Consider the following 23,106-nt stretch of genomic DNA (forward strand, 5'->3'; position numbering starts at 1 on the left):
AGACATTGTGTTATTGATTCGAGAAAGTCGGTGTCATCAGGTGCTACTGATAAGTACAGCTGTGTGTCATCAGCATAGCTGTGGTAGCTCACGTTGTAACTTGAGATAATCTGACCTAACGGGAGCATATAGATTGAGAAAAGAAGCGGACCCAGGATAGAGCCTTGTGGAACCCCATATAGAATATCATGTGTCTTTGAGTTGTGATTACCACAACTAACAAAGAATTTTCTCCCTGCCAGGTAAGATTCAAACCAATTTAAGACATTTCCAGAGAGGCCCACCCATTGACTAAGGCGATTTCTAAGAATATTGTGATCAATGGTATCAAACGCGGCACTCAGATCGAGGAGGATGAGAACAGATAAATGGCCTCTGTCTGCATTTACCCGCAAGTCATTTACTACTTTAACGAGTGCAGTTTCTGTACTGTGATTAGTTCTAAAACCTGACTGAAATTTATCTAGAATAGCATGTTTACTTAAGTGGTCGTTTAACTGCATAATTACTGCCTTCTCTAGAATTTTACTTAAGAAGGGCAGGTTAGATATGGGTCAAGATTATTTTTCTTGAGTAGGGGTTTAACTACAGCAGTCTTAAGACAGTCTGGAAAAACCCCCGTATCTAATGACGTGTTTACTATGTCAAGGATATTATCAGTAAGCGCGTCTGATACTTCCTTGAAAAACCTTGTTGGTATTGGGTCAAGGACGCAGGTGGAGGGTTTCATTTGAGAGATTATTCTATGTAAATCAGGTAAATCTATCCTGGTGAAAGAATTGAATTTGTTTATAACGGAGTACTGGGGCTTAGGAGGTTCCACAGTGTTGGGGAGATATACTATATTATTTCTAATATTAATTTTTTGATTAAAAAATATAGCAATGTTCTCACAGGTTTCGCTGGAAGTATTATGGGGGCATTCCTTTGTATTACCTGGGTTTAGCAGACGATCAATTGTAGAAAATAGGACTCTGGGATTACTAGCATTGTTATTTATAATCTGAGAGAAATCGCAGCGCCTCTCAAGACAGACTGTGTTATTGTATTCTGTTATTTTAACTTTCAATATCTCATAATGGATAGTTAGTTTAGTTTTCCTCCATTTACGCTCAGCTCTACGACATGTTCTTTTCAAGTCAGACACTCTTTGGGTCTTCCAAGGTATAACAATGCTAGAAAATTTTTAACTGTTGTGGAGGATGGCCGCTGTTTATCCTGGCCAATACCCCCAAGCCGCCAGGTGGAGCCCTCCTTGCAGCATGGAGGTCCCCAGAAGACCAGCAGGGCATCACGGACAATGGAGATTTATGCACCAACCTGCTGGATGCCATGGGGGCCACGAGAGGGAGCTGCAGGGAGGACCGAAGAGTTCTTCGTGCCCTATGACCCGGAAGTTTGTCATAGGAAGAGCGACGGGCTTCCGGGGTGAGAAAAGGACTATTTACCCTGACCCGGAAGGAATAAGGACTTGTGGACTATTGGGCAGGAACACCTCCGGGTCAGGGAGTATAAAAGGATCATGGGAACTGCCAGACAATGAGCTGAGTTGGAAGGCAGGGTGGCTAAGCGTCTGGGAGTGGAGGATTGGTTATTTGTGATTGTTTATTGAGAATTGTGGAGAGGAGCGTGCTTTGTGCACATTATTATTATAATAAATAATAATTGGATTTTATCTGGTGTCTGACGTGTGGTCTGAGGGTACAAGGGTGCGAGAAAGCACTTAATTCTGTCACACTGTCTTTTCAGGTGCAACTATGTCAACAGCAGCTCTTACTTTAGAATTAAAGTTTTCCACTTTACTATTTACATCATCCTTGCTATTGTAGCTGGCACTATAACCGGACTGATTGCTTAGAATGTTTGTAAATTTTACAGCTGCTGAGGAGTCAAAGAAGCGTTTTTTAACAATATGCTTCTCATGAATGTTTTCTATCATTATTTCTATACTGAATAGTAGAAGAAAGTGGTCTGAAAGACCAATATCAACGATCTGCTTCACATCAGCTGTTAGTCCTTTGGTGATAATTAAGTCTAACGTATGACCTGCTTTATGTGTAGGCTGATTAACGAGCTCTCTCAAGTCAAAAGTCTAGGAGGTTCATAAATTCCTTTACTTTTAGGTCACACTGATTATCAATATGAAAGTTGAAGTCGCCTACAATTAACGGTGTGTCATAATTCGTAATTAAAATTGACATTAGGTCTGAGAATTCCTCAATGAAAGACGCGTTAAATTTAGGAGGTCTATACACGGATAAAACGAGAACGTGAGAAACTCCATGAATAACAACGGCGAGATACTCAAAGGACTTAAATTCACCAAAACTAACATCTTTACATTTTAACCGGCTCGAGTAAATGTTTGCCAATCCGCCCCCCTTTTTTCCCTGGCGGTCTGCATGAGTAAAACTGTAATCCGGAGGCGCAGATTCGATTAAAACAGCTGCGCCGTCTGAACTGAGCCACGTTTCATTTAGTGCAATAAAATCAATGTTTCTATCACTAATAAGATCATTGATAAAAAAAGTCTTGTTAGTTAAAGCTCTAACATTTAATAGCGCCATATTTAATGTTTCAGAGGGGCAGAGCTGAATTCTTATTAGTTATTGGAACAGAAACTAAATTATTTTTGTTAGCGCTGCTCTGAGTGTATTTTTTATGTAATCTACAATCTGTTTTTATAGTTTTAATGCATTGTTGATCTAAAGTAGTAATTGCAACTAAATTATTGGTGTTTATGCCGCACTGCCTAGACGTTTTACGTGCATTAAGACTGGTTATTAAAGTATTAATATTGTGCACTTTTACAGAAGACTTTATTGAGCCAAAATGTCCTAGCAAAGCAGTAATATTACGGAGGGAGTTTAAAGTAGAAACAGACAGTCGATATAGACGAATTACCTTAGCGATGTTTTCGGAGAGGACCCGGGCGGCAAATTTATTCGGGTGCAAGCCATCCCGCTTGAAGAAATGCGGTCTTTCCCAAAAAAGGTCCCAATTATCGATGAACCCAATGTCTTGAGTCTCGCATAAGACACAGTGTTCCTCCAGATATCAAGAGTGAGCCTGATATTGCCGTGCAATATGTAACAAAGAGAATGGAAAAGGTAGGTGCCATCTCCGGGCATGGAAACCACTTGGTAAGTGACAGTTCTTTGATCGATGGTGATGACCTCGATAGACATGTTAATGGGGGTACGGTTGGAATGATAAAGGAAATGGGCACCTGAACAATGTAAAGTAAGTCTAAAATACCTACACAATAACTACAATCGTAATAAACGAACAATAAAACAGCGGAGAAGCCATGGATTAAATAAAAAGGCTGTAAGTTATCAGCAGGGAGACGTGAATCCCGTGGCGAAGCAAGGAAGGGAATGTAGAGACCGGAGCGACGGACGCCTTATATAGGCAGGCAGCCAACAACGGGAGGCGCTGGGATGGGGAAACGCCGCCTCACACGGTGACCGAGCTGCAGGCTATGGATGTATATATGTACGTAAGTAGGATTCAGTTAGTGTTGGGAACCCACGCACCAAATTTCTTGAAGATGGGCCCATAAGTAACAAAGACCGGTGGAAAGTTCAATATGGCGGCCGACAGTGGCATAATACCACCGAAGTAAGTATGTACATTGGTTTCGATTAGCGCAGGGAAGCCGCCTACCAAATTTCATGAAGGTGGGGCCATAAAAAATAAAGTTCAACATGCCGGACGTTGTCAACTGTTATGACTGTTACGCGTAAAATTTCGAAATGAAACCTGCTTAACTTTTGTAGGTAAGCTGTAAGGAATAAGCCTGCCAAATTTCAGCCTTCTACCTACACGGGAAGTTGGAGAATTAGTGACGCTGGAAAGTTCAATATGCCGTCCGAGAGCATCATACCATCAAAATAAGTACGTACATCAGTTTCGGTTAGCGCAGGGAAGCTGCCTACCAAATTCCGTGAAGATGGGGTCAGCCTTCTACCTACACGGAAAGTTGGAGAATTAGTGACGGAAAGTTCAATATGGCGGCTGACAGTGGTGTCATACCACCGAAATAAGTACGTACATCGGTTTCGGTTAGCGCAGGGAAGCCGCCTACCAAATTTCATGAAGATGGGGCCATGAATAAGAAAGTTCAACCTGGCACACGTTGTTGAACGTTATGACTATTACGTGTAGAATTTCGAAATGAAACTGACTTTATTTTTGTAAGTAAACTGTAAGGAATAAGCCTGCCAAATTTCAACACGGGAAGTTGGAGAATTAGTGATGAGTGAGTGAGTGAGTCAGTCAGTCAGTGAGGGCTTTGCCTTTTATCAGTATAGATGAAGAAAACACCCTAAAATAAATTATGTTCTGCATGCTCATACTTTAGAATAACCTAGGGCCATGAAGGCATTATTGTTTTAATATAAGGTTTATTTATGCAATGAATAAAATAAGTTTACAATAGTTTTTTCCAATTGAGTACTCTAAAAACACAAATGCAATAATAACAGGTATTTTCCAGAAGTAAAGCAATCTTTCAAAATCTTAAGAGTAGTTGAAGTGCAAGTAATAGTACTATAATCAAACAGTTAATTTCAGAAAGCTATCACAAGAAAAAGGGTAAAAAAGGAAAGTAAAAACATCAATTGATAGCATCAAGCACAATATAAGGAAATTAGTTCTCTTATTAAAGAATTCAAGTTGCTACAGTATTTACTTATAATGTATAGTGAAACTGCATCATGTTCTATTTTAATATTATACAAGGAGAACACAGTGCAGCCTACTTACAGTAAGTGCAATAATAAAAGAAATCAGACAAAATAAAATATGGTCTGGTAACCATACATTTAACCCCTAAAATAAAAACACTTTTATAATAAACCATCCTCAATAAATTGTATAAATTAATCAGTGATGTTCAAATTATTACACAATAAAAATATAACTTGAGAGTACACTTATTTAACATAGCCCAGAAAAACTGATATCCGAATATTCAAACAAGAAAGCAAAAGTAACTTTCAAAACAGTGTACTTATTTTGCTGTTTTGTACTTTGGTACCTACTGTATCAGTGTTTGCCATTGCATAATACAGCAGGAAAATAATTTAAATACAATAATATTTAGCTTACATTTTACAAATAAGATTTAAATTTTCAGTGCATTTTCCTGGTTTAGTTTCCCTGATATTAATTAGAAAGACAAAGGAAATGGGAAAGCAAACATTCTCATCACAGCAGTCATTAAACTATCCCGCCACTAACAATAATTCTGAAACCAGACTTGCAAGCTAAAAACCACAAATAGAATTTATTGTATGTTTTATTTTAAAATTTTCCCAGTCATTTTCCATTATACTATGTGTATATGACAATAAAATGGAACTTGAACAAAGAGAATCAGGGAGCATCAAACCTGAACACCTCACAACAATGCACACCTAAAGCATATAGCTGCAACTCTGACATTCCTCAGAACATTTAGTATGACCTGCACAAGTTTAAGATTAAAAAAGGATGGATGGATATTTATTTATCCATTGTGTATGCTTTCATTAATTTTTTTCTTAGAATATAAAGTAACACAACTGATTAAGCTATTAGGAGCATAAGGAGAAAAAAAAAATCACAAAAGGCCTATACTAAAATTGTTATAAATATGATGAAAATGTGTGCATTTGAAAAATAGCTTAATATATATAAAATAGTGCTTCATAATACTGTGAGAAAGTAAAAAAAGCAAAAAAAGAGACTTAACTTTGTAAATCCTGATGTCCCACAGTGTTTTATTCTAAACCTTTATGTTCATCTTTTTTTTTTTTTTAATAATTCACAACATACACTGCAAGCTTCCTCCAAAATCAAGGGCTACATTGAATATTATTTTTTTATCTCTATATGTTTTATTTAATGTATTGTCTCTTACATTATTATGTGAACATTGAACAGTCTCACTAATGCATGGCAAAAAACAGAACTTTCCTAAAAATTGTACAAGAGATGTGCTAAAAATGTGATTTATGTGAGTCTCAAAAATATGACTTTCCCAGGCCTCTTTCTATTAGTCACTGCAAAATTCCATCAAAATGTTTTCAGTATACTTGCTCAAAGATCAGATTCTGAGTCTTTTAAACGCATTCACTAGAGTGGATTAAAGTCTAACTTGCCATGAATATCTCTCTCTGGTAGAACAAGGGTTTAACTTTGCAATGAAGAGGATAAAAGGTCATGGAGGATTGACATTCTAAATCTTACATTTTCAGGCAAAAAAAAATGATCAGGTTCAAAAAGGGATGAATAGCAGGGAATGGAAAGACTCTTACTACATTGCACTATGGGTTGCTTTGTAACTCACACTGGATTAGGGCATCTGTTAAATAATGAAAAATATTAATATAAACCAAATTTCCACCAATATGGTCTGCAAGAATGCTGTCCCAAATGATTACATGCTGTGTATTGGTCACTCCCATAAATCATCCTCTACATTATCCACAGAATTGAGAAAAGCATTGGAGTTAATCAAGAAAAAAAGAGTGTGCATACTACACTCCAGTATAAGGTCCTAAAGTAGTATAACAATGAAGACCACCCTGGTTGCTTATGGGTGCATAAGTTAGATATTCCTCCCTATGCTGGCTAGCGATTCAATTACTGTACAGCACAGTGGCCAATGGTGTAAGGTTTCATGACTTGTCAGCGCAAGCTATGTGGTAATACTTCATAAGAGTCATGTTAAGCCAAGACTCATCATTCATTACTATTTTCTTCCCACTGCTCAGACACTGTGGTGTAGAAGACAGTGACTAGCATCATCAGGAGACAAGATAGTACAATGAATCATTTTTTTGTTTGCTAGTTCATGTTATCCTTTTTTCTCTTGTACGCTGTTAAAAAAGTGAAACAATCAAGCCGGAGTAAAATTAAACTACCTCTTGCTGTGTTTGTTTATCTCTTTTTTTATCAGACAAAGTTTTTCTTGCACACCACCTTACAAGTGAAGTACAAATCATACTTATACTACAGTGTCATTTATCACATGTGTATAAAGGGTGTTAAATTAGTCCATTCATTAGCTTGCTTGTAACATTTTGCATTAAAATGCTGTCTTATTGAGCGTTTACATGACTTTGAAAACTGTTTTATTTTGAGAAAGATTCCTACAGCTTTAGGATTTGTGCTTATATATTGTAGTTGTGAGAAAATAAGTTATGATTTTTCAGAAATCTGTGCAAACTATTAAAAAAATTTAAAGGGCAGAGGATGCCTTCAGAATACTGGATCTCCTTTGCTATATATAAACAGTACCCTCTACTTTAATAACTTGCTCTCTTCAAATCTGTCACTATACCAGGCAGTATTCTAAAAGTAGAAATAAATATAACAGACTTTAAGCTTTTTTTTGCAATGTTATCCACTTTCAACATTCATTCCAAAATACTAATCTAACAATTTCTGCATGATTATTGCCATTAATGAAATATGAGAGGTACTAGATATCTATGGTAAGTTACTGTAGCTGAATGTTACAAGAAATTACCTTCTTTGATTTCTTAGGCCTGTAAGAAATTGCTATAGATTTACAATAATTACTACAAATATATAAAAGAACAGCTTAAATAACATTCTCCATTTCAGAATCCAGGAAAATTTTCAACAACGTTGCTCTTGTTTCTGAAAGTACTGTTTTTTATGATTCATTAACCAAGTTGGGTGCACATGATGTCTTACTGCAAAAGAAGCTACAGTAAGACCTTACACAAAACAGAAGACTACAGACTGTGCAAGACCTTCTGTAGCCATTCAGTCATCATCAGTGCCACATCTCTTCCAGCATCCAGGACAAATGCATGGCGAATTCCTTTGTTACACAAACGGATGTCAGCTTTGGGAAAGTCTCTCTTAATCTCTTCATAATATTGTACAGGGCACCAGTTATCATTTTCACCATAGTAGAAGATTAGCTGGAAACAAAAAACAAACAAAAGATTATTACGAACCTACAAATGTTAGGATTAACTACTGCAGATGATCATTTATTTATCCATTTTCCAATACAGGGTCACCAGAAGAAACCTGGGAAAAAATAGCCAACTTTGGTAGTAATACATTATATATATGCATATACATAACACACACATGCACATAATATATATAGTTGTGCTTGAAAGTTTGTGAACCCTTTAGAATTTTCTATATTTCTGCATAAATATGACCTAAAACATCATTTCACTCAAGTCCTAAAAGTAGATAAAGAGAAATAAGTTAACCAAATGAGACAAAAATATTATACTTGGTCAATTATTTATTGAGGAAAATGATCAAATATTACATATTTGTGAGTGGCAAAAGTATGTGAACCTCTAGGATTAGCAGTTAGTTTTAAAGTGAATTAGAGTCAGGTGTGTTCAATCAATGGGATGACAATCAGGTGTGAATGGGCACCCTGTGTTATTTAAAGAACAGGGATCTATCGAAGTCTGCTCTTCACAACACATGTTAGTGGAAGAGTATCATGGCACGAACAAAGGAGATTTCTGAGGACCTCAGAAAGAGTTGTTGATGCTCATCAGGCTGGCAAAGGTTACAAAACCATCTCTAAAGAATTTGGACTCCACCAATCCACAGTCAGACAAATTGTGTACAAATGGAGGAAATTCAAGACCATTGTTACCCTCCCCAGGAGTGGTCGACCAACAAAAATCACTTCAAGAGCAAGGCGTGTAATTGTTAGTGAGGTCACAATGGACCCCAGGGTAACTTCCAAGCAACTAAAGGCCTCTCTCACATTAGCTAATGTTCATGTTCATGAGTCCACCATCAGGAGAACACTGAACAACAATGGTGTGCATGGCAGGGTTGCAAGGAGAAAGCCACTGCTCTCCAAAAAAAACATTGCTGCTCGTCTGAAGTTTGCTAAAGATCACGTGGACAAACCAGAAGGCTATTGGAAAAATGTTTTGTGGATGGATGAGACCAAAATAGAACTTTTTAGTTTAAATGAAAAGCGTTATGTTTGGAGAAAAGAAAACACTGCATTCCAGCATAAGAACCTTATCCTATCTGTGAAACATGGTGGTGGTAGTATCATGGTTTGGGCCTGTTTTGCTGCATCTGGGCCAGGACGGCTTGCATATCATTGATGGAACAATGAATTCTGAATTATATCAGAGAATTCTAAAGGAAAATGTCAGGACATCTGTCCATGATTCTCAAGAGAAGGTGGGTCATGCAGCAAGACAACGACCCTAAGCACACAAGTCATTCTACCAAAGAATGGTTAAAGAAGAATAAAGTTAATGTTTTGGAATGGCCAAGTCAAAGTGTTGACCTTAATCCAATCGAAATGTTGTGGAAGGACCTGAAGCGAGCAGTTAATGTGAGGAAACCCACCAACATCCCAGAATTGAAGCTGTTCTGTACAGAGGAATGGGCAAAAGAAAGAAGAAGCAGTAATCTTAGATAAGACACATTACACATTTTACTTTGTTAGTATTTATTCAGTGGTGACACGATGGTACAGTGGTTAGCAAAGCTATCTTATTGGTCTAGCTTCCACCACCCAGTTGCTGCCTGTGTGAAGTTTGTACATTCTTCTCATGTCTGTGTAAGTTTCTTCCAGTGTACTAGTTTTCTCCCACATCTTCAGGTTGATTGGCGATGCTAAACTGTTAATATGACTGTATGAGTTCATGAGTGAACCCTGTGATAGCCTCACTCCCTGTCCAGGATTGGTTCCTGCCCTTTGTCGGATGCTGTTGGCATGGGCTCCAGGCTCAAGTAACAATACACAGAATTATATGGGTTTGATAATGTAATGCTCCCATAAATACACCAATGTGTAATGATTTACTGATTAAACCTTTAACCAGATTAGCAGATAAATACAAATTATTCTGTATTTTTATTGGTTATAAAAAAGTAAGGTTTAATATTTTCACAAATAATCAAAAAAAACTTAGCATTAATAAAATGAAGATAATACATGTGAAGTTACGTATTAGCTAGTCATTACCTGAGCTCTCTTAGTGCAATTCCAGTGTTAAATTGAACTGAAGCATACCCTAGCCACACTAGACAAAACACAGGGACTAACTATGGGATGAACATCAGCATTTGATGTTTAAAACTGCAAAAGAATCTAATTTTTACATCAAAAAAACTCAGAAGAGCTAAACTAAATTTGAGTGGATGCATCCCACTATTGCAGAGAATTCCAGACTTAACTGAAAGCAAAGTAATGTAGAACCAGGCATTAACATAGCATGCAATCTGAGAGACATAAGTGATGCGTTAGAAAAAAAGGGAAGAAATGTGACCCTCTCACAGACTGGATAGGCAAGCAATTAAACTCAAGCCATGGATCTGGGACACAGCAGAGCTAAACACAGTGTTGCAATGCAGTCACCATGTTAAGTAGTGCCAGGATACTGTAAAAGGGAAAGAAATACTGGGAATTTCTAAGAGGAACCTGTTCTTAGTCTTGACTTAAAAGCGTCTCTTTATGGTTTTCTTTTTTTATATGCCAGGAAGCAGAGTTGTTTTCAAACAACTATGAAAATGAGTTAAAGTGTATATACTAATACCTATAACAAATACATACTTGTCAATTAATAAAAAAAAAACACTCCAACATTAATACATTGACCCTGTATACCTGAGGGATACTAAAGAGTAAGAATCTAATTTATACATTGAGTTAAACTAAGAACAGTTCAATTAAAATAAAGTGCTTTGTAATGTTATAAGATTAGATTAAGCACTGTAATACAGTTCATCATGAATAATGCATGTGGTGTTAAAGAAATTATCTAAACACTATCTACAAAGCATATGCATCATTAGTTATATTACAATCTTACTATAACAAATACAGAGAAATGGATGAGCAGAATTAAATAAAAAACTGATAGCATGTCTTAACTACAGACAATACAAAACATTTTGTTGATAGCTTCACAGTAGCTTAAGTCTGTTTTCAAATTAATTGTCTTATCCTATGGTTTAATTTATAATCCCCTTAAGCTAAGACTCCAAATAGTTTTTCTGGCATAGGGTGGGACTTTCCCAGACTGCTCAGCAATGCATAATAAAATAATCACACAAGCAATTGGCTACTTAAAAGTTCACAAAAAAAAAACTTAAATTCCTTTAAAAATGTTAAACCAATTTTATGCTAGACTATTTTTAGAGGCTAAAATGTGTTTTACCCACTAAAACATTTTTAGAATATAACACACTAACAATAAAAAATATTACATTTTTTTAAATTCTAAACAGGGATTTATATTTTAGAAGTGCAGACTTTTAAAAAACAATAGTGACTGAACATTATATAATATCCACCTCATCACATTTATAGCATACAGTATCATATGTCAAAATTAAACCTGCTGTGAGGACACTTAAGCATCTGGATAATATATTTACTGGCAAACACAATAAATAACTTTGATGCATGTGAAACAATGTTCAAAAAGGTGTATTAGCAGAGATGCTTCATCAAATTTAAATGGTACTAAAAGTTCAGTTAAAACAAACTAACTTGAAAATGGAAATATTTACTTAATTTACTTAATACTTAATTAAGACTACATTATATACTGGCCTTACAGTACCTTAATTAACAGGTGAGGAGGGATCAACACTGAGAACGCAACTGCAAGTAAATCAACAAAATGAGAACAAAACCCTTTTGCTGTATAGGTTGAAGCACTCTTGTTCATCAGGTGGGGTGGCTTGCCTTTTTACCCACCATGCCACCAAAATAATCTCTTCTTACATTAAGATTCTATCATTTTGGATATCTTTGTCCTTCCCATGAACCTTCAAGCTAAACTCTATTGACTCCAGGCTCAATTCTGGGTTTGGATGTTTTGAATTCTTTTTAGGAATGATTTCTGGTCTAATGATTGGGCTAAAAGATATCAGCTAGAATTACTGCCAGCAATTTCTGATGTTCCTGTATCTCTGAGCCAGTAGTAGTAGTAGTGGTAGAGAGCAGCCTTTAATCCTGAAGGATCATTCATTTGCGCCTCAGTGGACTGGTTGTAGCAGCATCAGCTGCTGTGAATTCAATATAGTACTTGTTGCACTGCGTACAACAGAATTCTAAGGGAACTCAAACATTTTAGGCACGCGTCTGTCTTCCTCTGGGCTCTCTTATTGTCAACTTTCTTCATCACTTCACTCTCATGCCTTGAGAAACCATTCATCACCTCTGAAGTGACCGACTGCTAAGTGCTAACATTGATGCCAAGAGCCAAGCTTACTGACACATCACACATGCACACATCCTTGTACACAATGGGATCTTCCTGTTGGCCTCTCTCATTTGGAGGTCCCTGGGTATCTGATTATCGGCCATGCATCAAACATAACACAGCCAGTGCATATGTCTGTGCCTAAGAAAGGTAAAAATGCATGTGGTGCCTGCATTCAATAGCACAGTGTTGTTGGTGACCTTGATTCTCCAAGTGATGCAGTATATACCCCTAAAGAAGCACATAAGGAAGAAGTTGAAATACTGTTCTTATTTTTGAGCAGTGTCCAAGTCTTGCTGGCATTCAGGAATGTGCTCTACACGCAGGTGATATACAGTGCATCAGGAAAGTATTCACAGCGCATCACTTTTTCCACATTTTGTTATGTTACAGCCTTACTCCAAAATGGATTAAATTCATTTTTTTCCTCGGAATTATACACACAACACCCCATAATGACAACGTGAAAAAAGTTTACTTGAGGTTTTTGCAAATTTATTAAAAATAAAAAAACTGAGAAATCACATGTACAGAATTATTCACAGCCTTTGCTCAATACTTTGTTGATGCACCTTTGGCAGCAATTACAGCCTCAACTCTTTTTGAATATGATGCCACAAGCTTGGCACACCTATCCTTGGCCAGTTTCGCCCATTCCTCTTTGCAGCACCACTCAAGCTCAATCAGGTTGGATGTTCAATCGGATTTAAGTCTGGGCTCTGGCTGGGCCACTCAAGGACATTCACAGAGTTGTCCTGAAGCCACTCCTTTGATATCTTGGCTGTGTGCTTAGGGTCATTGTCCTGCTGAAAGATGAACTGTCGCCCCAGTCTGAGGACAAGAGCGCTCTGGAGCAGGTTTTCATCTAGGATGTCTCTGTACATTGCTGCAGTCATCTTTCCCTTTACCCTGACTAGTCTCCCAGTTCCTGCCGCTGAAAAACATCCCCACAGCATGATGCTGCCACCACCATGCTTCACTGTAGGGATGGTATTGGCCTGGTGATGAGCGCTGCCTGGTTTCCTCCAAACGTGACACCTGGCATTCACACCAAAGAGTTCAATGTTTGTCTCATCAGACCAGAGAATTTTGTTTCTCATGGTGCGAGAGTCTTTCAGGTGCCTTTTGGCAAATTCCATGCAGGCTGCCATGTGCCTTTTACTAAGGAGTGGCTTCCGTATGGCCACCCTACTATACAGGCCTAATTGGTGGATTGCTGCAGAGATGGTTGTCCTTCTGGAAGGTTCTCCTCTCTCCACAGAGGACCTCTGACAGAGTGACCATCGGGTTCTTGGTCACCTCCCTGACTAAGGCCCTTCTCCCCCGATCGCTCAGTTTAGATGGCCAGCCAGCTCTAGGAAGAGTCCTGGGGGTTTCGAACTTCTTCCACTTACGGATGATGGAGGCCACTGTGCTCATAGGGACCTTCAAAGCAGCAGAAATTTTTCTGTAACCTTCCCCAGATTTGTGCCTCGAGACAATCCTGTCTTGGAGGTCTACAGACAATTCCTTTGACTTCATGCTTGGTTTGTGCTCTGACATGAACTGTCAACTGTGGGACCTTATATAGATAGATGTGTGCCTTTCCAAATCATGCCCAATCAACTGAATTTACCACAGGTGGACTTCAATTAAGCTGCAGAAACATCTCAAGGATGATCAGGGGAAACAGGATGCACCTGAGCTAAATTTTGAGCATCATGGCAAAGGCTGTGAATATTTATGTACATGTGCTTTCTCAATTTTTTTATTTTTAATAAATTTGCAAAAATCTTGAGTAAACTTTTTTCACGTTGTCATTATGGGGTGTTGTGTGTAGAATTCTGAGGAAAAATGAATTTAATCCATTTTGGAATAAGGCTGTAACATAACAAAATGTGGAAAAAGTGATGTGCTGTGAATACTTTCCGATGCACTGTATTACCCTTTCCTAATGCCCTCTCAGAGGAAAGTGTTTCCAGCCCTTCAAGCAAATTTCTCTCCAGGGCTTGCACAAACTTTGCATGGTCATGAGTCTTGGTAACATCAATTGTCTTGGTAACATCAATGAGTCACCATCCTTTTCCTGGAGTGGTGCAATTGTCTCGGCTGAAGTTTCATTTTCCTACACACGAGAAACAGGTCAATGTCACAGTCTGTTTTCTGGTAGCTGTATGTCGTCTGGACATTACTTAAGTTGCTGTATATAAATGCAATGAAATCAAATTGGTACAAGTGCTTGGACGACCACAGGTTTCTCCATGACACTTTGCATTGAGGCTAAAGGTGATACAAATGCCAAGTTGGCAGCAGAGGTTTTGTTCATGTATCCTGTTCTGAACTGCCCTAAGCAGGAAGCTAGCTGTGGTGGTAAATCCAACTCTGGTGCTGAAGTCTTTGAGAATGAATAGTGGCTCTTGAAATGGGGACTTTGCTGATGACTGCACTAAATTCTTTGTAGAAGTTGTTCTTGGCTTCCTGGGTAGAGGTTAAAATAGGTGCAGAAACACTGAAGACGTTGAACAGGTTTTTGGTTCCCTCAGTTGGTGGAATGATTGTGCCAGCTAAGCTCTGCTCATGGCTTTGCGTGCTGAACAAGAACGGAATCCTTTCTTTTAAAGACTTCAAGTTGAAGAAAGACACCTCTTGGAGGTTAACAATGTTCATTTGAATTCTACTCAATTCAATATAGACAAATGAATTTTTGCAAACTTCACTGATGTCCTGAAGGTCTTCTATAAAGCCTGAAGTCATAGTCCTTACATTGCTAGTGCTTATCTTGAGGGCTTTGATCTTCCTGGTGTAGGGGGTTATTGATCTACCTATCAGGGTTTCCCTGAGCCCCACACATGCAGTGGAGCAAGTGGACTGTGGCAAGACAGCACCTGTTTTTCTGAGTACTGCCTAATTTAAGGTGGGTGGTAGCTGTCAAGTGAGATCCTAGAATCTCTTCCACCCTGGGAGGCAGCTCCCATTGCCTCACTTTTCCCCTCTCCAGTGCAAAGGGTTATAAGTGGTAAACTGCTGTTTCAGATGTTGTGTCAGCTCTATGAATCCATTAAGTGATTTTGGAGTGTCCTCTCTGGGTGCAAGCCTGGGCAAGGAAATTTTAATAACCTGTTACTGATGCCACATGTTTCTCCTCTCCATGCCACTGGTGTTTGTCCAAGGGAATAGAAAGCACCAAGCACCAATCCAACTTGGCACTAGTGATGCTGCAGATGTTGCCTGAACATACTTGTAAACAACAGCAAACTGCCTTACAGACTCAAGTTCAGTTTATTTCCTCAGGGTTTACTCCCGAAGCTGTCCCATGCATGGGTATATCCAGAAGACAGCGGGGGCTTATTGCAACATTTCCTTCTCCTAGATGGGCTCCATCCAACAACTACAACAACATTTATTTACATAGCACATATTCATACAAAGAATGTAGCCCAAAGTGCTTTCTTTACATGATGAAGAAAAGAGAAATAAAAGACAAAGTAAGAATTAGAATAAGACAACACTAAATAACATCGAATAAGAGTAAGGTCCCTTGGCCAGGAAGGACAGAAAAAACAAAAAAAAAAAAACTCCAGATGGCTGGAGAGAAAAAATAAAATCTGCAGGGGTTCCAGGCCACGAGACCGCCCAGCCCCCTCTGGGCATTCTACTTAACATAAATGAAACAGTCCTCTTTGTATTTAGGGTTCTCTTGGAAGGACTTGATGATGATGGTCATGCAGATTTCTGGTTTTTAATCCATCAATGTAGGAACAAGGCTAACAGGTTCCTTTTGCCTGAGACTGGTGCTCACTATTCAGTGGCCACTAGCAGCCCTATAAAGAGTTAATTCTTTCAGGGGGACTCCATTACTATTTGCTTCGAAGGAGTAACAAGTTGGGAACAGTGTGCTATCACCTATCAATCCGGAAGTCAATGCCTCGCCTTCTTCTGTTACTTGCAAATGTCTGCTTAAAAAGCAGAATGATTCTGCTTAATACACCAGACTGGTAACAGGCAGTGGTAACCATGCAACAGTAGCAGCAGGGAAAGAGTGGGGCACAAAGAGAAAACTGCATCCTGTCTGTAAATATGCCATATTCCTTCATGATACAAGAAAGCAAGTGACTTAGCAAGTGGCAGAGATGCCAAACTCAATGCTTAGTTGAGCTTAGCTGAGTGAGGAAGCCTAAAGGCTTCAATATATCCTGGCTGATTAGTTGCAAACAGTTATTTTTTGCAAAGGCAATGCCAAGTTGTCTCTAACTGAGAGAAATGACCCTTCAAGGGCGATGGAGGGCTTAGGGGCAAAAATACATGAGAGTCTCCAAGAAAATCTGTAGCCTTGTTTTGTTTAACAAAAGAGGAATGGTACCTAACCCTGGAATCAATTTAAGGAATTGGTAAAAAATATAACCAATAGGAGATTTAATACTGTCTTAAAATCAAGGACATATTTAAGCCTTGAATGGAGAGGAGAGTTGGTGCAAAGGAACATTAACCATAGGGAAAGGCCAATATTGTGTGTGTGTGAGAAAGAGAGAAACAGGAGGTGGTGATACTACAGAGACAATATGTTAATTACTGTCACCAAAGTCATTTATAAAAACCTGAAATTGAGAAAAAATGAGCAATAAGGAGAACCAACTGTTTAAAAAATGAAATAAGATAAATTATTTATAAAATAAATTCTCAAGAAGACAGTAGCATCAAACATCAAAAATTCCCAGGCCAATGATATAAAGAATAATTGTTTATGCTATAATTAAAACAAATCAAAGTAAGTCATATAAATAATTTCAAAAAAAGCCACAAAAATGACAACAAACATACTAAAAACTTAAAAGATACAATAATATGGAAAAGTTCAAGAAGAATAACATATGAGGAAAAATGAAATAGAAATATATAATGGGAAACATAGGTGAATAATTAAACAAAATATAGAAAAATATAGTGTAACTAGGAGGTTCCCCCATGCTCGCTTTGCTCACCAATCCACCTGCCCTGCGCTATGCACCAGTCACTTCGCGTCTCTGCCGCTCGCGTTGTAAACAGGGGGGCTGAACGCACCCCAAGGAGATGCGGTTGTTCCTCCGAAACCCCCTCTTAAACGGTGATACAATGGGAAACAAATAGCTTTTTTACCGCCCCTTTGCTCAATCAGTTGCTGGCTTGCTGCTGCTGATTGCCTCGTGATCTGCATCTTGCACACCGCCTCCAAGAAGCCTGTACAGCAGCTGTCCTTGTCATCTACTCTTTGTCTTTCATTTCCGGCCCTGGGCGTGGTTAAATCTTTTGGCACAAAGTCTCGTCTTGCGGGACGTGAGTTCTTGATATTTTTATGTTTAGAATTTAAAAACGGAATAAGAATCTAAAAATCTAACAACATCACATTAAAGTTCGATAAATTCTGAAAAGAATGATACCAAACATATATATGTAGGTTTTAAAATAAGCCTGACTTAAAGTGTGACAAAAAATGTGACATAAAATCGTTGCACTTTTAGGCTTAGGCTTAGGATTTTATATATATAGAGAAGATATAACATAATCAAAAATATAACACATAATACAACAAGGAATAAGGAAAAATAAAAGAAAAAAGAAGAAATGATAGCAATAACCAGTTATAGAAAATAAAAATAATATACCAAAGAAAATGCACAGGTAAAGTTAATAGGCTAAGTTAATGGAGAGTTGAGGAGCCCGCTGAAGAGAATTGAACTGTGTGTCATTGTGCTTCGTCCAATATGGTTCTTGTTTAGCTCAGACTAGGGCATAACGTTGACTACAATTGAAAATGGTTAATGTAAAACCAGCCAATGCATTATGAGGCTTACCTCATTATCAGGATGTCAATTCAAAAGGAATTTCCACTAAATATTAAATGCCATTACAAAAACCTATATGGAAATTTAAATCTAAGTGAACCTATGAAAGTGTACCTATTATGTGTGAAACCAGTGAACTGCTTAAGTTTAATCAGGAAGTAAACGAAAGATGACTACTTGCATAATTACAACTGGAATGATAAACAAAAGTGGTCAGCATTGTTATACTGAGATAAAGGCTAACTCACAATACCAGGTCCATTAACCAGCTTTTTGAATTAAAGGTAGTTTACTAATGCAGCAACCACAAGAGTATAAATCTTGCATTGTATGAGCAAAGAATATGTACTATTTCTGTCTTAAAACGTACTTTTGACAGTAAGTGAAGCATAAAAAAGCAAAAGTAGAGCTGAGTCTACAATGTCTTATTGAATTTCTGCTATATAACGTAAAGTACTGTTAAAAATGTATACACTATCTCAAACTACTTGGAGTACTCAGAATTTTCGGAAGGAGACAACTATTTTGTAATCGTAAATTAACACTAATGAGTCTTATTAAAGAAAACATAAAAGGTCAAATGTCTCATTTAAACTTGCCTGGTTTAAGGTAGATAATATGGAATCCAAAGAGCTTCCCCACATAATGGTTATTTATCAAATTCATCATCTCATTGGATGTGGTTTTACATTTTCCAAAACAGTGTATTGAAAAAATGCTAAACTGAGTCCTAGTATATATGCCGGTGTTATACCATAACCTTCCATATATTGTTGCCATAGGAGGAATAAGTAAGAGAATAAAGAATCTGTATGTTTGGTGTTTTAGATTTAGGAGACAATAACAGATCTACTGTAAATTAATGTGCACAGCCCTTTTAAAAATATAATTAATACAATTCTTAGAATAACCTCTAGTTTGAAAGTATAATATCGTTTATTGGGATCCCATAAAAAATCCCCAAGTTCAGAACAAAAGCAACTCAGATAGAGGAATTGCAATAAAGATAATTAGTGATCGAGGGTGGAAAACAGAAGTGTGAATTGTTATGAACAGTTACCTTCCTATAGACAGAGAAAATTGAAAGTGATTATTAAAAGAGTTGACAGTAATATCTATGAATGAATCAGTATCAACATCAGAATAGATATTGAAACTAACATTTCAATGCAGTTGTTCAATTACAGTTACAGTCATACTGTATGACAAAGTTTGGGAACCCCTTTCAGCCTGCATAATAATTTACTTTAAAAAAAAAAAGATAACAGTGGTATGACTTTCATTTCCTAGGAACATCTGAGTACTGGGGTGTTTTCCGAACAAAGATTTTTAGTGAAGCAGTATTGTATGAAATAAAAAAAATCAAATGTGAAAAAAATAGCTGTGCAAAAATTTGGGTCACCTTGTAATTTTGCTGATTTGAATGCACGTAACTGCTCAATACTGATTACTTGCAACACCAAATTGGTTGTATTAGCTCGTTAAGCCTTGAACTCCATAGACAGGTGTGTTTAATCATGAGAAGATATATTTAAGGTGGTCAATTGCAAGTTTTTCTTCCCTTTGACTCTGAAGAGTGACAGCATGGGATCCTCAAAGCAACTCTCAAAAGATCTGAAAACAAAGATTGTAAAGTATAATGGTTTAGGGGAAGGCTACAAAAAGCTATCTCAGAGGTTCAAACTGTCAGTTCCAACTATAAGGAATGTAATCAGGAAACGGAAGGCCACAGGCACAGTTGCTGTTAAACCCAGGTCTGGCAGGCCAAGAAAAATGCAGGAGCGGCATATGCACAGGATTGTGAGAATGGTTACAGACAACCCACAGATCACTTCCGAACATCCTGCTGCAAATGGTGTATCTGTACATCGTTCTACAATTCAGCTCAATTTGAACAAAGAACATCTGTATGGCAGGGTGATGAGAAAGAAGCCCTTTCTGCACTCACGCCACAAACAGAGTTTCATGTTGTATGCAAATGCTCATTTAGACAAGCCAGATTCATTTTGGAACACAGTGCTTTGGACTGATGAGACAAAAATTGAGTTATATGGTCATAACAAAAAGCGCTTTGAATGGCAGAAGAAGAACACCGCATTCCAAGAAAAACACCTGCTACCGACAGTCAAATTTGATGGAGGTTTCATCATTCTGTGGGGCTGTTGCTAGTTCAGGGAATGGGGCCCTTGCTAAAGTTGTGGGTCAGGAGAATTCAACCCAATATCAACAAATTCTTCAGGATAATGTTCAAGTATCAGTCACAAAGTTATATAGGGGTTGGATATTCCAACAAGACAATGACTCAAAACACAGTTTGAAATCTACAAAGGCATTCATGCAGAGGGAGAAGTACAATGTTCTGGAATGGCCTCACAGTCCTGAGACTTGAATATGATCGAAAATCTATGGGATGATTTGAAGCAGGTTGTCCATGCTCGGCAGCCATCAAATGTAACTGAACTGGAGAGATTCTGTATGGAAGAATGGTCAAAAATACCTCCATCCAGAATCTAGACACTCATCAAAGCCTATAGGAGGCATCTAGAGGCTGTCATATATGCAAAAGGAGGCTCGGCTAGGTATTGATGTCATATCTCTGTTGGGGTGCCCAAAATTATGCACCTGTCTAATTTTGTTATGATGCATATTGCATATTTTCTGTTAATCCAATAAACTTAATGTCACTGCTGAACCATGTAATAATGTCATGTAAGGGTTAGGACTATGTTCAGAATACATAAATTACTTTTCAAAGTCTCTGACATAGAGTTTAGCAATACTAGAGTCAAATACCACTCCAATTTCTGCTCCTTCTGCTCCTTGTGACTATATTAATGAAAAATACCAATTAGAAGCAATGAGTGCTAACTGCACAATGAAGTTTAGTTGATAAGCTGAAAGATGTTTTCAGGCGTTTAATAAAAAGCAAAATGCAGCACTTTGAGGAATCCTGGTATTTACAGAATCAATGTGTGAGTGAATCTATGCAAAGATTGTAAATGCTGGAGGTGACAAAAAAGACAGATAAATCTCTGACACATAATCTGGATAATAACACAAAAAGAATAATTAAATATTTAATATATTGTGTATTACATTCCCTTCTCTTATGTGAGAGAAAATAATAAAGAACCTCTAGTATAAGCTACTAGAAAGACAGACAAGAAGGTGAGGAAGTCCACCTTGAAGATGGGGATTCTAGACATTTAAAGGGAGGCTTAGGGACACCAGGGTTTTGTTTACTTTCAGATGCCTTGGAAATTTTTTTCTTTCATTTGTTCCCCTACTTTTTTTTTAACTAGCGTATGGCGATAAGAGAGACAGAGACAGAAAACTGGTACCACCAATGAACATCTGCCAAGTGTCTGAGAAGAGAAGAGAAGAGGAGAAGCAAGTCCTTTTTTAATGATTTGCACTCACGGCTGCCCTAAGATCTCCAGACTCTGTCCATCTAATTCAAAATATGCATACTTTAGAATGCTGCGCAGAATAAGAACATAACACAGTTTCATTTAAAAATATCTGTCTTGGAATACAGTCCTTGAAACTGTAAATCTAAGGGAAGAATCCAACTTCAGATAAACAATAAAAATAAACGCCAGTGACAATTTCCTTATGAAGCACTTTGCCCATATGTTTAGCAATTAAACTAACACAAATCATTTCATATATTATTATATTTGTATGTTTTCAGGTGATTTCTGTAATGTTTATTTATTATATCATATTAATGTAATGTATCTTTCAATATTCCAACATTCCTTATGTTTTGTGGGAGGAACCCCAGGAGGTGGGGCCATTCTAACATTACTGCTGCTGGATCCTTCCTCTGCCTTTATATTGAGATGGAAGAAAGGGTCCCAGCAACAGGTAATTCATTAGGTATTGATTTTGTGGGTATTGCTTTGCTTTGCTAGTTCTAGTTTTGGATGCTTCTGTTTTTAGGCACTATTGTTTTGGATTTCATACTAGAACTTGCCTTATTTTACCCTTTTCCCTGTTTGTCTGTGCTTCTTTTTTGATTATTAGAATGATTTATTTATAAAGATACTTTGTTCTGCAGCATTTCATCTAGCCAAAGGTTTTACTTTTCCTATTCCCAGTGAGGCATTTTTGTGTATTTTGAACATTTAAAGTATATTTTGAACTTTTAAAGGCATTGCCCTACTTTTGGGACTGTGTAGTCCAGAGTCTGCCTATGGTTGTTGCATGCTGGCTGCTAGGTGATGGCCAATCTTGGCATCCAGTGAAGGTACTGGATTGTTTTCTGGATGCTTTTAAAAGCATATCAGTCCTTTCATCAAGATTGTTACTTCTTTATAAACCAAGAGTAATTTTATCCATCCATCATCCAACCTGCTATATCCTATCAACAGGGTCAAGTCTAATCAAATAAACTTTTACAATATTGCCTATTTCTATTCATGTGGGTGGCAGCGGATAGTGTCACCCACATTTCTCGGACTCAGCACCCTATGTTCAAATACAGCAGCCAGTTATTGCCTCATGTGATGTTTGTATATTCTCTGCGTGTCTGTGTGAGTTTTCGGCTGCTAATCTGGTTTACTCCCCACATACCCAAAGAATTCCTGGACCAGTTAACTGCTTTCCCATATTGGTTCTGTGTGAGTTTTAAAATGAGTTACTGTGTAAATCCGTGATGGGCTAGTACCCTGCTCCAGTGTTGTTTTTTGCCATGCTCCCAGTACTGCTAGGATAGGCTATAGCTCCCAATAATCCCAAACTGGATTAAACAGGTTTGAAAATATTATGCCATTTCTATTCATACTCCCACTTTGTGAAAATTAGAGGTAGACATCAGTATTTAACACTAGAATTACCACACCCTATGAAAAAACTCGTAGATCTGGCCCACCTTAAATCCTACCACACCTCTCTGTCAGCAACATTTGTCCTGTAAATGTGATGATAAAGGCAAGCAGTAAGCAGCCTGCTATTCCATCACCCCACGGCCACAGAATGTGCACAAAGTTCTCCGAGCTAATGCCTTGATTATCTGGGAGTGAAGTGCTGGAGTTTTAGAGTGGAAATAATAGATCGTT

The 23,106-nt window shown here is 37.7% G+C and overlaps 1 protein-coding gene across 1 annotated transcript in view; it reads right to left on the reverse strand.

Annotated features, from left to right (window-relative positions):
- Positions 1–4,392: 4,392 nt before the first annotated feature.
- Positions 4,393–23,106, reverse strand: part of ldah (lipid droplet associated hydrolase) — a 260,977-nt gene continuing 242,263 nt past the window's right edge. Inside the window, exon 8 of the mRNA XM_039749785.1 lies at positions 4,393–7,946. Within this exon, the coding sequence (XP_039605719.1) occupies positions 7,755–7,946 (192 nt within the window). The 3' untranslated portion in view covers positions 4,393–7,754. The remainder of the gene's footprint in view (positions 7,947–23,106) is intronic.

This window comes from Polypterus senegalus, chromosome 3, assembly GCF_016835505.1.
Source record: "Polypterus senegalus isolate Bchr_013 chromosome 3, ASM1683550v1, whole genome shotgun sequence".
Taxonomy (NCBI): domain Eukaryota; kingdom Metazoa; phylum Chordata; class Cladistia; order Polypteriformes; family Polypteridae; genus Polypterus; species Polypterus senegalus.